We start from the raw sequence: 17,909 nt of genomic DNA on the forward strand, positions 1-17,909 counted from the left end.
ATTCGAAAACATATGACTCAACCTTAACCCAACCCATATAATAATCATGTCAAACCCTCTCAACTTTGACACAACCCACTAATTAAGCAAGTTGACACAACACAGTTCATTTCAATCGGTTTAAAGCACAATTTAAGGATAATAAAAAATAAATAAAAAAGATTTCCCCCCCTTTGTTATAGGTAAAAGGGTCAGGGACTAAAGTTTTAGTTAAAAATTTATCAATATAATTATTAAAAAAAATTTAATTACTTAATTATATTTAGAATTCAATTTTTTTGAAAAAAATGACATTTATTTATGTCAAATAAGTTATATTAGGTTAATTGCAAGTTAAGTAGGTCAATACGAAATTGACCAATTTATTAATCGTGCTAAGTGTGTTAACCAATTAGTGTTCATGTTGTGTTCAAGGTGAGTCATGTTGAATATTACCACCCTAACATTGATGGTCTTTTTAACTGGCATATAATTGATTGGAGAGAGTTTCATCCAAACTGATCTAGGGGTAAACTTTTTCCGTCCGTTAATAATTACTTTTGTCATTTGAAAAGGTACTTCGTTGGAGAGTATTAAGCATATTGGTTCTTCTAATTTTGATTAAGCATTTGATCGTTTTCTTTGGGTGGTTGGGAAGTTTGGAATTAACAATTAACAATCACATGGTGGTAGAAAAGCCTGTTAAAAAAATTGCCTTGAACGGAGGCAGACAATTACTAGATACAATTATTCAAGATATTGACAAAATAGAGAGGGCCAGTCTGCTAAGCAGGTGGGCTTGGATCGTTGAAAATTGAAAAAATGTTGAAAAAGAACCAGCAAACCCAAGTGTGACCAACTAATTAAATTTAGTCTGAAAATGCAATGTCTAAATCATCTCCTAACCATCCATCACCTGAGTCTAGAAACAATGATTGGAAATCTGAAACCTTATTAGAATTATTAGGTTGACCACTTTCCCTCCCGTTATTTTCTGTCCCCTCGGACAGTACTAGAAGAGAGCCTTCATCACCTTCAATCGCAATATTATGCAGCTCGTTTATATCAACGTCACTGAGCTTTGCAAAATCAGAATCAAGCATTTTGCAAAAGTCGTCAGAACTTAAGTCCAAAATAAAGTCAGACATGTTCTCCTCCTTTGAAGTTGATAGTGAATCAGCACTCGATTCTGATATCGAGGACTTGTTCTTAACCATGTTGGCCTCCACGGTTGGTGCCAAAAATATTGGTACCTTCGTCTCATGAATTTGGTCATCATCCACTTGTTGTTGTGCAGAAACTTGGACCCCTTTGCCTTCTAATAATGCATCAGACTCATGGTGAACTCTAATGGTTGGCTTTTTCTGATCTGTTCTAGACTTTGGTGATGGAATCTGAATTTGTGTCTTCTTGGCTAAATAGGAATTCCAATAATTCTTGATTTCATTATCAGTACGTCCAGGAAGTCTCCCAGCTATCAAAGACCACCTACAATAACACTTTTTTAGCTTTAGTATTAATACTTTAACAAGTGCATCAACATTATTATTATTCTTTGTATCACACATGAAGGACAGTTTTAAAACTTTCCTCCTAAGAATAAAAAAATATATATACAAAAGTACCTATTGCCTAAAAGCTTGTGTAGTCTCATGATCAATTCCTCTTCATCTTGTGAGATGTTCCCTCTTTTTATGTCAGGTCTTAGATAATTCATCCACCGAAGCCTACAGCTCTTGCCGCACCTCTTAAGTCCTGCATAACCAATTAAATCCCACATTTTCAAAATTAACAAATTAAAATATCAGCCTATATTAAACTCTAAAAATAATGGCTTACACTTTAATGTGTTGAGATTTATTACTTTTGAAACTATATTATTTAATTATTTATTTTTAAAAAATTCAGGTTTTAATTGGTTATTTAAAAAAAAAAAACAGTAAGGTTTTGTTCGTTATGCTTCTATAATTATAGGGCTTAAAATGTAATATTTCAAAAACAAAAGAAATAGAAAAAAAAAAGGAACATGCACAAATCAACCAACATTCTTCTACTCTGTCTATCTTGTTTAGTAGTCAACTGTCTACCATCTCTCACCAAAATTTTTCTTCCCATTAAAGTAATCAAATAATAGGAAGCCAAGGGCCATAACATTTGAACTACTTCTTATTAGTATTGTGTATTAAATGAGAGAGATTCTTGATCATCATGATAAATTCAATACACACTACATCAAAATAAGTTTATTACATCAAGTGTTAATACAACAAAAATTAGTATAGTAGTATTAGACATAATATTACATCTTCAAATTAAAATTCGTTGCAACAATAACTTAAAAATAGTAAATTATTACATTAATAATAATTAGTTAAAATAACTTATAATTTTTAGTTGCAATAGAGGCTTTAATACTAAATTGCATTAAGAAATATTTTTTGCAATAACTTAAATTGAAGAAATCGTTGTAATAACTTGGTATCAATTATTTTGCAATTTATTACAATAGAAATTTCAAAATGTCAGCTTACTGCAACAAATATATCATTGCAATAATTAAATATCAATTATTTTACAATCTATTTCAATAACAAACATGATGTTGCAATTAATATATTATTACAATAATCTAATACAAATTATTTTACAATCTACTGTAATGAAATTTTTTGAAACAATTATCTATTACAATGAATATATAGTTGCAATAATTTAAACAAAATTATTTTTGTCAATTATTTGCAATCTATTGTAATAAAATTTGTGAAATTATAGTCTATTGCTACAAGAAATAAATTGTTTATTGCAACAACAAATATAGTATTACATCAAAATTGTCATTAAAATATTTAAAGTTTATTGTAACAAGATTTTTTTAACACAAACTTATTACCTTAAATTTTATTCCAACACTTTGCATAAACCATTACAATGACTTTGATATTATTACAACAATTTTTTTTAGTAATAATTTTTTGTTGTTGTAGTGACAATAACTAGCTATGGACAATTTTTCTAAAAAGAAAAATTGAAAGGTTTGCAATGAATGAGCTCATCGTTTGACCCAAAAAAATCAAAAGTAGAAATGGTCAAGCTACTTGGTGTATGATCATTTGGGACAAGGAGTTCGTTGGAGTACTTCACGAATTTTTATCTGGGTGAAGCAGGAAGCCAGAGTTTAAGAGCCATTAATTTATTTTCTGACATTTTGAAACTGTACTTTTTTTCCAAAATTGAGTTTTAAAATGCCTCATTCTTTTTACGTACAATTCTTTCGACAATTCATTTTCAAAAAAACAAAAAAATAAGTTATACAAAACAGAAAAAATTCTTTATGCATTCTGGAAATGAAAAATCGAAAAGAATGGACTTTCTCTGACCTGTTTCTTTGGCAAGGTTACTCCATTTTCCTTCACCATGGGTCTTGACATGATCAATGAGGATTTTATCTTCAAGAGCAGTCCATGCTCCTTTGTTTAATCCATCTTTTGTACACCTTGGGTTTCTACCCATCTCACTGAGACTCACTGTATTTCTGTGTGTACGTGTGTGTTTCTTCTTTCTTTGCTGCAAAACTCTCCAAGGAAATAGGAGAGAGTTTGCTCTGCTTTTACAAACCCATTTTGGTAAAGCGTGAGTTTTATAGATGGGTGTGCCCTTTTTTAAAGTCCTCATAATTATTACATTTTTTGAATCTAAGGATAATATATTAATTTTCTAACACTAGAGTCCAATTTTTGAAGGACACGAAATATGACAATACTCTATCTTACACAACGTGTTACATATTTTCTATTTCAATTACAATTACTGCACAGAACGTGATTCACTGGCGCGTACGGTAGATATGAGGACCATATGGCACCGTACCTGCCAGTGAAGCACGTTCTGTCTAGTAATTTAAATGGAAAATATGGACCATATATGGCTTTGCTATTATTGGCATGCAACCCTTTCGTGAAAACATGAAATATCTTAGGCAACTTGGTAATCTTCATTTTTCATTTTTAAGTTTTTGTGCAATGTTTCGTCATGCATTAAAAAAAAAAGCATTCCTTTATTGGTTAAAGAGCTTATAATAGTCAATCTATTTTTGTTTTTGTCTTTTAAAAAAAAAATTATTTTATAAATAATTGTTCTGAGTCTGTATTAAGAGTTTTAGTAATTAGAGTGGCGCACATGTTAATTAAAACAAATCTGAACAAAGAAGACAAATCTATTCTTTCCTTTTTGAAACAAAAGCAGTGTAGCATTTTCACTTTGGGTAAAATTACGATTAACTATGTGCTTCATTGATTAATGCAATGAAATGTTTGAATTTGATTAGAACACCCAATAAATTAACAATATATACCTTAAAAATTGTCACATGAATTCATATTGATTCTTATTAATTTGGAGTTGGGCCGGAATATTATATAATTCTTTAACTAAAACTATGAGAATGCCAGATTCACAGCCCATGTATATTAATTAATCTAGTGAGATATACTTATAATCATAAGTGATTTCAAAATACAAAATTAAGGGATCAATGGCAAGGGCATGTCACACATGTCTCTTAAATAAATTATCTTCTGATTATGAGTGATTGTTTTTTGAAATTGGCCAAGGCACGTTCTTTTTAAAAAGGAGTAGAGCATATCCTTTTGCATAATTAAGGTTAAGGGTCACGTGATTGATGTTATAAACAATTAAATCAATGGTGATGTCTGAATTTATCAATTGAAAATGCGATCTTTTGAGATCACAGTCATCTGTCTTTCCTAGTTGACCTTTTTCTTGTTTTTTCCAAACGAACATTTCAACGAACTTTTATAGAAATTGAAAGTTTGTTAGACTCCAAGAAAAGTTCAAAAATAATTTTCACTGAAATTTCAGTAGCTAACATTAAACGAGCTCAATACAGTTGAAACTTGGAAAGTTTGTTAACTGCCAGAAGCGAAATTGTACAACAATTTTGTTAGGTACTTTGTTAATGATTAAGGCTGCACAAGACAAAAGACTAAAAAATTTGATTAATTTTGTTAGATATATGTTATCCCAGTGGCAGCTCCAAATTTTTCTTTTTTATTATGGTCATTAAAAAATTTAAATTATACAAAATCTAATAAAACAATAACTTAAATATTTGCTACAATTGTGAGTTGAGTTACTAAGGAGAGTAAAATTGTTGTGAATGCAAAACCAATAAGAATATTACTGTTGTCACCATTAAAAAGAATTGACAACCACAATACTTTTCTTACAAATGTATATATGGAATTTTTTGGTAGCCAAGGTGGTCCCGTGACCACTCTGACTTGCATGTAGAGCCACCATTGGCTAGCCCAAGCTCAACCCTTCTAGTATAAGGTTTAACCTATTATATATACACATATTAGGGTTCATTGTAATATATGATTTATACTACTCTTTAATATATTATTAATGTAACCATTTAGGGTTTCCTCCATGAACATTTGTCGTTAAGCGGAACCACGTAACCCATATGTGTTATTGTATTCTACGCTTTATGTTTCCGCTTTAGCATCTATACTAACATATTCAACGTAGTATATCAATGTTAATATATAACAAATTTTAGGTCTAGGCACTCCATAATCCCGTGTAATTGGGCTGAATTTACCCTAACAAATTTGCTCCATCAAGAACATTACTGATGAAGAATGTCCTGGAACACTGTAGATGTCATAGATGCTTTTTTATGTTTGATCTCCTAAAAGTCAACATCTTTTTTTTTTGGTTTGAGAGAGAAGCTTCATGGGAGGGTGTTCCTATCACGTCAAAGTATTTTATGGAGCAACTCTATGTACGTGGTCATTCTCTCACGGTATGCGTGAGACCCATATATTTGTGGATCTCACATATTATGTGAGGATATTGCATAAAATTCTTTTATCATTTATGAGATACCTTCTGTCTATAATTTCATTTATGTTTCCATATGTCATAGTTGTGGCTCCCTTGAGTCCAACGATCATATTATTTGCTTAGTCGTCGGTAGAGTTTCTCTAGTTTTCTTTTTTTACTTCGTTTTTTCCCTGAAAACTAAAATCAAATTCATAGTATTTACAATTAGTCCTAAGTGATAAAAAATTATCTCATAAGAGATGTACGGTAACCATTAAGTATTTATGTTGAATTAAAGCGCAATTTTACATCATTTCTATAATTAAATAATAATAATAAAAAAAGTTCTAATTATGATATTGGAAGTGGATCTTTGGAAATTACTGGAGAGTTAATTTGAAAGGAAAAAGCTTTTATTCCTTAGAAAACATTCAAAATCGTGATCTTGTTCATGGAGTGTTCTCACATTTACAAAAGAGAATTAGATAATCAGATAATCTATTTTTATCTACATGAATAAATTACGGAAAAGAGAGATAATATATAAGTTAATTCATATGCCTTGATTTGGATTTGTCATGTAAACAATCCCAATTAGTCTAGTGATTTTTAGGTCTCATTTGATACTTAAAAGAACATTCACAATGAACTAAACTACTCAATAATGTCATTGAGTTAACGTAACTTTTGAATAAGGGGTTGAGCTACGATCGGGTTGGTTGGAGACTAAAAATAGGTTTGGGAGCGAACCTACATTACGGCAGAGGGGGACTATTGCCCCCCCCCCCAACCAATTTTTAAAAAAAACTGGTATACAAAAAATTAAGATTTGCCCATAAATATATATATTTATCTCTCCTCCTTTAAAATATTTAGATATTAATCTACAAGAAAATAAATAAATAAATAAAATTCATGCCCCTTTAACTAAAAGAAAAATAAATATGAATTAAACAAAAATCACGCACAAAACAATAAATTCCAAAAAACCTAAATTACAAGTCCCAAATTTCTACCTCATTCTTCCTCCACTCAACCTCAATGCCTCCATCACTGCCATCTGCTATTGCTCCTGTGTTGTTCCTCATATCAGAGTCGATCTACAGTTGCTGGCTTGCTACTGCTGCTGCTATTCCTTAGATCCTCGATTTACATCTCTGCTGTTCACACTCACACACAAGTTGAATCGGCTAAGGTACGGTGAATCTGAAAATTTTCTCTCCTCTCTCAAGTTCATATTTGTGTTTATTTTTTCTTTGCTCTATTGCCCTGCCTTTGTCCTCTACGTTTTTTAGGGACTTGTGTGAGTTGTGACCGTAGTTTGTGTTGTGTTTGACTATTTGTGACTTTTTTTTATTTTTTATTTTTTGACAAAAATGTAAAACTGGCCTTCTAACTTTTATTTCTTTTTTTTTCAGTCCTCTAACTTTCAGTTTTGTCAATTCAATCTTCTAACTTTCAATTTTTATCAATACAGAATTCCGTAAAACCTCATAACTGCTGCCGTTAACTTTCAGTTTTTTTTTTTTTTTGGAATTAAAAGAAAAAAATCTGTAAAAAAAAGAAAAGAAAAGAAAAAGAAAACTACACAGAACTCTCCAAGAACTTCCCTAATGACTCACTTTTCCCATTTCACCAAGAACTTTCACAGGACCGATCTCTCCTGATGACTCCTACTCTAGCCCAATCGGCAACACCTTCTCATCCCCCGGCGACGATCCTCCACTCCTTCGGCATTCGCAACGCCGCCACCGAACCAATCCCGATTTGCCACCTCGAATGCGAACCCAGCCCTAACCCCCACCTCGTCTTCGCGCCGCGGCGGCTGGCGTGGAGGGAGAAGAGCTACTTCAACTACTCCTGTTAATGCAGCCGCCACTCCCACTTCCACCGACAACGCGCCGACCTCCTTCGAGGGCTGTGAGGGCTACGATGTCGACGATGCTCGGCCGACGTTCGTTTGGGGGACGAACATAAGCGTCGAGGATGTCAACGATGCGATTTATCGGTTTCTGAAGCATTTTCGGGACAGTTCCACGGCGTCTCAGTCGGAAGATGGGTTGCTCAGCGAAGGGAAGTATGAGATTGCGATCAAAAGAATCATTGAAATTGAAGGCGAGTTGCTTGATGTCAATGCACTCGACGTGTTTGATTATGATCCTGACTTTCCCCTTAAATTTTTTTTCCAGATTTTTTTTTCTTTAAATTCCCAAATTTAAAAAAAAAAAAAAAAAAAAAAAACTGAAAGTTAACGGAAGCCCAGTAACTGAGGATTAACGGAATCCGGCATTGACAAAAATTGAAAATTAAAAGATTGAATTAACAAAACTGAAAGATAGAGTATTAAAATGAAAAAAAATAAAAATTAAAGGATAAGTTTTGTATTTTTACCTCTCTTTTTTTTTTGGTTTTATACTTTTATAACTTTATCTATAAAGACATATCTATGTCTAAGCTTGTGAGTACTGCATAACTTTGTTTGAGCTGGCTAGTAATAAAGGCATAACTTTATTAATTACTTTATATGAGTATTGTGTTTAAGCTTGAGACCAAAGTCTTTAGTACTGACTCATTAAATTTTGTCTTTGTCATTTTGTGTGGTGTGGGCCATGTGCATATGTATAAAATTGTGTTTGTCTCGTAATTTAATTTAATTCTTGGTGTGGTTGTGATTTAAGGCTTTGATTTTGTACATTGAAAATAAAATTTCTGCAGAACTTGGTACAGAATCAATCATAGATGACTTTAAAGATTTAAAAGAGCGTCGAGTTTTATTTTGATAAATGTGTTGAAATATTTAAGAAACACTTATTTTGTATGTTATACTTTATTGATATTTTTATAATATGAAATGTTTAAAAAATACTTATTTTGTATGTAGTATTTTGTTGAATATGAAATAAATGTTAGTTTTTATTTTCATAAATTTTTTTTTTTGGTTTTAATCTTTGGCCCCCCTAGGTTCGAATTCTAATTCAGTCCCTGTGACTAACCCAAATTATGGGGAAGAAAAGGGCAATTTGTTGAGTTTATTGTGAATGTTCTAAGTCATGGGTTTTTGTTTGTGACCAATACCTATAAATTATATCTAAGATGTTATTCTCTAATTTTTATATATATATATATATATATATATATATATATATATATATATATAAAAGTCATATCCTAATATTTAGCCATATTATTCCACTCTCTCTAACTATTAAGCGTGTTTATTAAGTGCGTGTGTGTGGGGATCAAGGGAAGTACACTTATTTTGGTGCTCTAAAAATACATACTAGCCTAAATTATATACTAGTCTCGTTAAGAACATTTTGAATTTAAAATAAAAAGTGGTAAATCAAATTGGAGAAGAAAAAGAAAAAGAAAAAAAAAACCTAAAAATTATGAATTTTTTTTAAAATAGTAAATTACTCTATTAACTACTTTATGTTTTTAAATTTAAAATTACTTAACTAAAAGATATGAGTATTTTAGAGAGTTAAAATTTTTTTGTGAGAATATTTTAGTATGCAAAATTATGAAACTTAAACAAAAAATCATGTTATTAGAGCACTAGCAATGGAGGGGTGTAAACACCCCCCCCCCCCCCCCCCCATTGCTATTTTACAACTTTAAGCTCAAAAAGCTTGCTCCATCTGGGTGTGGGTTTGCAAATTACTTTGCAACCTGTGAGCAGTTGGTTCTTATATATAGAACCAACTGTTCATTTGGATGTTAAAAAAAAAAAAAATTTATTTTATTGAAAAAATATGTTCTCTCTCTCACTTTTTCTCTAACTACGCTTCTCCCAGTCTCTCAAAACTCCAAAACTCTCATCTCTCAACTCTTTACACTTCTCCCTAGCCTCAATCTACTAAACTCTTCTCTCTCAACCCTCCCCCATGATCCTCACGATTTTAGGTGGTGGGTTTTGGTGATGGCACAGATCAGAGTTTGGGTCAGTGGCTGTGGTTGGAGTTTGGGTCAGTTGGTGGTGGGTTGCATGATTGTTTGGTGGCTAGATCGATAATGGTGGTGGGTTTCAGTGGCTAAGATTGGAGTTTGGTGGTGGGTTTCAGTGATGGCACAGATCAGAGTTTGGTGGTAGGATTCGTTCACAGATTGGAGTTTGGTGATGGGTTTCGTTCTCAGATTGAAAAGGAATGGTGGCTGGACTAGCTGAGTTTTTTTTTTTCTTTTTTTAATCAGATTTGGGTGGGGTAGTTTGCTCCGATGGGTTTGTGTAGGTAGTGGATGGGTTTATTTTTTTGGATTTGTGGTGGATAGTTGATGGTTTTGTGGCGGATTCCAGTGGATTTGTAGTTGTGATTTAAGGGCAGTCACAGGTCAGCCATAAGTTTGTGATTTGGATCAGTGGGTTTGTGATTTGGATTAGTGGGTTAGGATTTGGATGGGGGTGGTTGGTTGGACAAACTTTCAATAATTGGGTGGTGGTGGTGGCTGAGCTTTGGTGCTGGGTTGCTGTTGGGACGTGGTTGAGCTCATATGTGGTGGTGCTGGAGAGATAGAAACAGAGGAAGAGAGGAAATAGAGAGATGGGAAAGGAGAGAGAAAGAGTAGTTTTTTAATATTATTTAATTTTGTAATCTATATTATTTTAATAAGTTGTATCTAAAAATAGAAGCTGGGATGTCGGGTGAGTTGTAAAATAAGATTGTAAAATAGATAAAGTAGGTTTTGAGGGTGTAAAATATAACTTTTTTGGCCACCCGGCTACTAATGCTCTTAGTATTATAGATAATTGAAGCCCAATTCACTTTGTATTATTTATTTTATCTCCCACTATTTAAAAATTTGATTTCTCATCCAGACCAAAACAACAGAAACTCTAATTCTAGCTTTTGGTGAGGCAACTAATTGTTATATATACTATATAGGCGGCTGGGTGACATATATAATATACTTAGAGTCTATTTAGATACCGCTTATTTTGCTGAAACTAAAAACTTATTGCTGAAAGTACTGTAGATAAAAATTAAAATTAAAATTAATTGAAATAGTACAATGCGACTAAGACCTGAAAGAGTGCAAAATTGAAGGATCTAGATTAATGGTACTTTTGTTTGTTTTTGGTAGGAGACATACATTGCATCCGTTCAATAAAATGACTACATAATTTCCCAATGGACCATCCTGTTCTACCCAAAAATAAAAAATAAAAATGGACCATCCCGTTCCTATTTATTTTTCATAATTTTTAGCAATCCCGACAAACTATTATGTGATTATTGAAAGGAGTTTAAATTTTCTGTCTCATTTTTTCTGCTCCACTCTATATTCCACCAATAAAAACTTGCCACGTGTTCATTTAAGTAATTAAATACTATCATTATTGACTTATTAATGCTACCGTTATTAATTAATACTAGTATTTAATTACTTAGGTGAACACGTGGCAAGTTTTTATTGGTGGAATATAGAGTGGAGCAGGAAAAGTAGGACAGAAGATTTGGACTCGAAAGAAAGTTGGCCGTTGAAAATATCATCAATCATTGTACCTATCAATCAGCATAACATCCAATTTTCCATGTGATTATTGAAAGTCGGCCGTCGAAAATATCATCAATCATTGTACCTATCAATCAGCATAACATCCAATTTTCCATGTTGCATAAATCAATCAAAATTCTATCGCATCTATCAATCAGCATTTAATTTTCCTAAACTATACTATTTAAAATATTTAAAAAAATTCTTCCCACATCGAATCCAATTATCTCTTGGCAATTTCTGCTTAGGCTACTTCCACGGCGGATTTCGAGTTTTCAACTTCTCTTACAGGATATGTTTAGAGCAACCATATCAGTCCCTCTAAAATTTTCTTAAAAAAAATTAATAATTTTATATATTTTTAGTAAAAAAATACTCACATCAGTGGGTATAAAAATATGCAAAATTGTGCAAATTCCTCCACAAGCTACAGTAACCATGTAAATATACACGGTTACTGTAGCTCGTTGATCCATTATTTTATTAATTTCCGTTCACTTCTTTTTTTCTTTCTCTTCTCGGTGCTCAACAGACCCAGTTAATTGCTCATCTTCTTCTTTTTTCTCAAATGCACACAAACACACCCACACACAAACACATCCATACAGACAAATAACACAGAGAATCAACACAGAGATACACTTGCTCAAAAAAAAAAAAAACAAAGATACACAAACACAGATTGGTGCTTGATCGGTGCTTGACTGGAACGGAGCTCGGATTGGAGCTCGTGGATCGTGGATCGGAGCTCGGAGCTAGGAGCTCGTGGATCGGACCGGAACAGAGCTAGGGAGGGTTGATCGAGAGGGAGAATTTTTCAGGGGAGAGATGGGTATAGAGAGAGAGAGAGAGAGGCGCGTATATATATCCGGGTAGTTAGGGAAATGATAAAAAAATTTGTAGGAAATTGATTATTTAATTAGAAGATGTGTAAAATAGATGAACTGATGTGGATGTTTTGTAAAATTGGATGTGTAAAATAGAAAAAAGTAAGTTTTTAGTGTAAAAATGGATGTGTAAAATGAAAGCACTGGTGTGATTGCTCTTAGGCATTCAGGTTAAAAGTTCTAAAAAATTTAACTTTTAACCATTTGGATACAGCTGAAAACTGAAAATACTGTAACAAAATAATTTTTAAATATGTGAATAATACTGTAAGAGCCATTTTTAATGAAAAAAGTGGCTGAAAAGTGCGTGAACAGTACGTACACAGTGTGAACAGTGAGTGAATAGTAACTTTGTCCCCTAAAGCTGAAACGCGCAGCAGGAAAAAAAAAAAATTTGAAACGCGTTTTGACCAAAACATGGACGCAATAATTTTTATCCAAACATTACCTTAAAAAACTATCTTATTTATTTTATCACATTATTTTATAATACATTTAATTTTAATATCAAATACTTTAATATTTTATTACTTTATTTAAATATAATTTTCTTATTCTCTCTCTCATTTAAATCACATTTTTGTCTTTACCATCTAGGTGTTGAAGAATTATAGGTTTAACATCTTTGATGTAAATGTTCTTAGCATTTATCTCATGAAACCCATGCAGGGAAGAAAGTGGCATCCACTAATCAACCAACCAACACATTTGTTATTTGTTAGCAATCCAAATGAATGATATATATATATATATATATATATATATATATATATATATATATATATATATATATATAACACATTCACTTTATAATACATTCAATTTTAATATCGAATACTCTATTATTTTACGACTTCATTTAAATATTATTTCCTTATTCTCTCTCATTTAAATCACGTTTTTGTCTTTACTGTCTAGGTGTTGAAAAATTATAGGTTTAGCATCTTTGATGTAAATGTTCTTAGCATTTATCTCATGAAACCCATGCAAGGAAGAAAGTGGCATCCACTAATCAACCAATCAACACATTAATTATTTGTTAGCAATCCAAATGAATGATATATATATATATATATATATATATATATATATATATATATATATATATATATATATATATATATTTATATATATTCTTTTCATTGAAGAGAAAACTAAGACTCATAAAAAAAATATTTTAAAGAACGCTAAAAATACATTTTAACCAATCCTCTAAATTTTCAAATTCTACCATTTTAGTCATTCAAGTTTCCAGATATATATCTCGTTTTACTCACAAATAAAAAAGGATTTATAATTTATAATTAATCCTATAAACTTTCAATATGTTATTATTTTGGTCTCTCAAATTAAAAATTTTAAACAAAATTATGTCATTTAGGGCAGGAATATATAAGGGCGTGTATCAAACCCACCAATCCAACTCAAGTTATCCAACCCAACTTGACACTTTGGATTAGTTTTTGTGAGTTGGCGGGTTGGATTGGGTTAAAATTTCATTTTGAGTTTTGGGTCAGGTTAAGTTTGAGTTGATAGTTTTCTTAACACATCTAACCCAACCCACCATATATGTAATTTCATTTGATTATTCTTATTTAATTTTTGTAGTTTGATTGATTTTGATATTTTGATAATTAATTTGATGAATTCAAAATATAACTTAAATATATTATATAAATCATAATAACTTATTAAAAAAATTGTTTAAATAGTGGATGAAATCCCAAATTTTCACAAGATATAAGATATGTACACACAGCCCACAAACCCAACTTAACTCAACCCGGCCTATATGGGTTGGGTTGGGTTTTACACATGAGATAGATCAAGAATTTACCAACCTGATAAGGTTAGGTGGGGTTGAAAAAATCCTTTAACCTAACCCATGTACATGCTGCAATTCGATGTGATTTTGGGTCATATTTATCATTGCACCATAAGGTGTGGTTTGCCCAAAACCTTGATTGCACTACACTTCATTAGCTCCGTGCGGTCAATGTTTGGCTGGTGTCGATGCCTCGCCGCAGTCGACCACCCATCACAACAACGCGGGTGCTAAATGGAATGGGATGAGTCGTTTTAAAGACCCATCAATTCAACAAAGGTGAAGTAAAGTTGCCACTAATCATTGAATTTTTTTTTAAGGTGTGATTGTTCACTTGACCCTAATTGATGTTATTACTAATCCTAGGCTAAGAAAAAAGTCGTTTTCCCTAATCTAACACGGACGGGTAAAAAAATCTTGATTCTTGAGTTTGGAAGTTTGGTTGCGTGCGAGGAAGGTGTTAAGCACCTCACAACACCTATCCGAAGACAGTTCTTTGTTTTGGTGAAATCTTAATTTTTGGACGTTGGCAATTAAAACAAGGTATTGCCATTAGCTCTTGATGCTTTAAATGAATTAGGATTTGAGGTTTGATTTCGGAAGGGTTTGACCTTAATCAATGCTTCACTAGCGCATTTTGGAATTGTTGCCAAATTTCCACAACAAAAATCCAATAGCATTTTGCCTCTGGTGCATCATAGCAAACAAAACACTATTCTTACCAAACTTTCATTGTGAGAATCAAGGTTTTTAAACCCGAACCGGACCGTACGGTCCAACCGGGTTAACCGTGAACCTCTCACAAACACGGTTCTTTAAGCCTTAAAAACCGGTCTATGCCAAAAAAGCAAGAAACCGTTAGAACCGCAGTCCAACCGCACGGTTCTTAGAACCGTGATCAGACCGCTTTTCATGGTTCCATACTTCCCTTTGAATCTAAACCTTAAAAAAAAAAAAAAAAAAACACACACACACACACACACATAGAAAAACAGTACATCACGCTTACAGGCTTACAACCATTATTGAAGGTTGAAACTTTAACCACCGTGAAATGCTATCAGACTTGAGATCGTACCACCATCTTCCTATTCTTCTTCTCTATTTCTTCATTTTTTTCCTTCGAAGTCTTCTTCAGTTTTTGGTAAATGAAGTCCTCTTTTTTTGCTTTTGCTTTATTGCTGTTGCTTTCCTTTACTGTTGTTGCTTTCCTGTCAACCACGTGCTTTCCTATCAACCATTTCTTTTTTTTTGAAGCAAGTTATTTGACTTGTCAACCACTTTAGTCTAGACTCTACCCTTCGTATTTATCCTATAGTTTTTATTTTATTTTAATTCATAAATGGTGGACTATTCAAATGGGCTTGGGCATAAAAAAAATTGGATTGTCAAATGGGCTTTAGCTATGGGCAAACATTAATTTATCTCTTTACCATTTTATTAGGTCTCATAAAAAAAAAAATATTGAGTACTCAAATGAGCTTTGTCATAACTTAAGAGTTCTAACAAAATTTTTAAATATATATATATATATATGTATGTATATAATTATTTATCTTTATTTTTAGATAAATTTTCAATTTTTACTAATTTAATATATTTATTTATATTTTAAGTTATTATTAAATTAATTATGACATCATCACGGTTCAACCTTAGTTTGACCTCGGTCCAACCTTAGTTTGACCTCGGTCCAACCTTAAAAACCTTGAATCTCTCCCTTTTATGGTTCATTGAACGGTCCGGATTTCAAAACTATGGTGAGAATATGGCAAACAAAGGTGTCATTTTCACAGCAAAAATCTCGTAGAGTTTTGTATTTGGTGCGCTATGGCACACCAGCAAGGTTTCGTACCTGTGCATACGGTGCACATCAGCATGTGCGTACTAGGGCGAGCCGAAGCTCACCAAAGCATCAAACTTGTTGATGCGTGTCACATACACGAGGAAACTAATCTCACTTAGCTGACATGGATTGAGACAATCATACCACGATAATCATGCGCACAATATGGCATGATTATGCACCAACAGTAAACGCCTTAAATGCATACCCACATCATAAGGTCAAGAGCACCCACGATCATGAGAGGGTCACTCTCCTAACCATGGGAGTCTATCATACAAAGTGCACGACCACCCATGAGCAAGCAAATACATACATATACAAACCACACATTGTATGGCCCAACAAGGTATAGGAAAGATGAATCATACATTGCCATACTCAAGGAACACAACCCAAGCAAGGTACAAGAAAGATAAAGGATGCATGCCTACATCCAAAGGATATGACCTAACAAGGTACATGAAAAGTAGATCAGACATTGTCATACCCTAAGAATGCGGCCTAAAACTAGATACAAGGAAAGGAACCCTAGTACATGGTTCTAAAGAAAATGCTAAAAGGGATAGAGAGAAAACCACTCGAGGAGGCTAAGCCTTCTATCTACTGAACATCGCCCTTTTTGGGCTTGCATCTTCTACCTTACATTTGCCCTTTTTAGCTTGCATATTGAAAGTTGCGCTCTCACTCTGAGTGTGTACATGCAACAACAAAAGAAAAACAAAGCCAACAAACAAGCCAACGAAAAAGACAAACAAATAAAAGGTAGCACACAAAGGGTTAAGCAAAGGATCGCACACAAAGGGGCAAACAAAGAAAAGCACACAATGGGGCAAACAAGCATGTTATCAAGAAAAAAAGTGTGTCCTAGAAGGACAAATGTGGGTTTGGATTAAGGTATATAGTTCTATTATATTGGAGTACGAACAAAGCATGTGTGCCATCAAACAAAGTTCTTAAAAGGGACTCGGGGTCTTGTGTACAAAAGACGGGTGCAAACCCGCACGAAAAGGTAAGTAGGAACTAGGCTTGATGACACAAACAAGCACACAAAGACACATGTATGAACATTTAAACAAAGGTGCAAAGATGCAAACAAGCATAGAAAGCCAAACGAGATGGCACAAAGCAAGCAAAGTGAGCACAAAGGAAGCAAAGCATGTGTTGAGGTACAATTTTTTCACTCATACCACGTGCCCCAATACTATTTAATCAAATTTATTTATTCACCAAAAAATATCACCCATAAATTTTTTTGGGCCTCCATGAATATTTCTCATCCCATTAGCCCACAAATATTTCATATCTCATTATCTAAATTAAGCCATGATATAAACTATCACAAAAAGCCCAACAACTCATATCTTATCTAATTTTATTATCATTGCTAAGTCCAGAAACGGTCCTACAAACCCAATGCACACATCCCATTCTTTTTAAAACTCAAGGCTACTTATAATTGACAATATTTCAAAAGCACAATTCTCATGGGCAATATCAAAAGCTCAATTTATGTTAGCACTATTAAAAGCCCAAGCTAGCTATTTTCCACTATTTTGTAAAAAGCCCAAAATTATCAATACTTGGCAAAATACTATATCATAAGTATTTCACTTAAAGTCCAATGATTAACAATGTTTTAAGTTCTTAAACCTATTACAAGCCCATGAAATATATCTTATAATACCCATGGTAACCGTTTATGTTATATAGCACTATTCATTTTTCCAAAACACATGGCAAACATATATCAAGCCCATCGAGAATTATGAATTTGTATTACTAATATAAAAACTCATGGAAAGTTGTGATTATTTTTCTTAAATCCATGATATTTATTTATTTCATATCATATTATAAACCCATGGAAACTATTTATGTTTCATAACACTATGCATTTTTCCAAAACCCATGGCAAACATAAATTCATAATTTAACTTAAAACCATGACATTTATTTATTTCATAATATATTACAAACTCATGGAATTTATATAATAAGAACCCATGGTCACTATTAATAT

At 32.6% G+C, this 17,909-nt stretch overlaps 1 protein-coding gene across 1 annotated transcript; it reads right to left on the reverse strand.

Moving 5' to 3' along the window:
- Positions 1–666: 666 nt before the first annotated feature.
- LOC142612539 (uncharacterized) lies at positions 667–3,608 on the reverse strand. Its single transcript, XM_075784619.1, has 3 exons — positions 3,360–3,608; positions 1,605–1,734; positions 667–1,467 (listed from the first exon to the last, which is right to left on the reverse strand). The coding sequence occupies exons 1-3, from the start codon at positions 3,490–3,492 to the stop codon at positions 849–851; spliced, it is 882 nt and encodes a 293-aa protein (XP_075640734.1). The 5' UTR covers positions 3,493–3,608; the 3' UTR covers positions 667–848.
- Between the last annotated feature and the right edge of the window lie 14,301 nt (positions 3,609–17,909).

The sequence above is a fragment of the Castanea sativa genome, chromosome 10 (assembly GCF_040712315.1).
Source record: "Castanea sativa cultivar Marrone di Chiusa Pesio chromosome 10, ASM4071231v1".
NCBI lineage: Eukaryota > Viridiplantae > Streptophyta > Magnoliopsida > Fagales > Fagaceae > Castanea > Castanea sativa.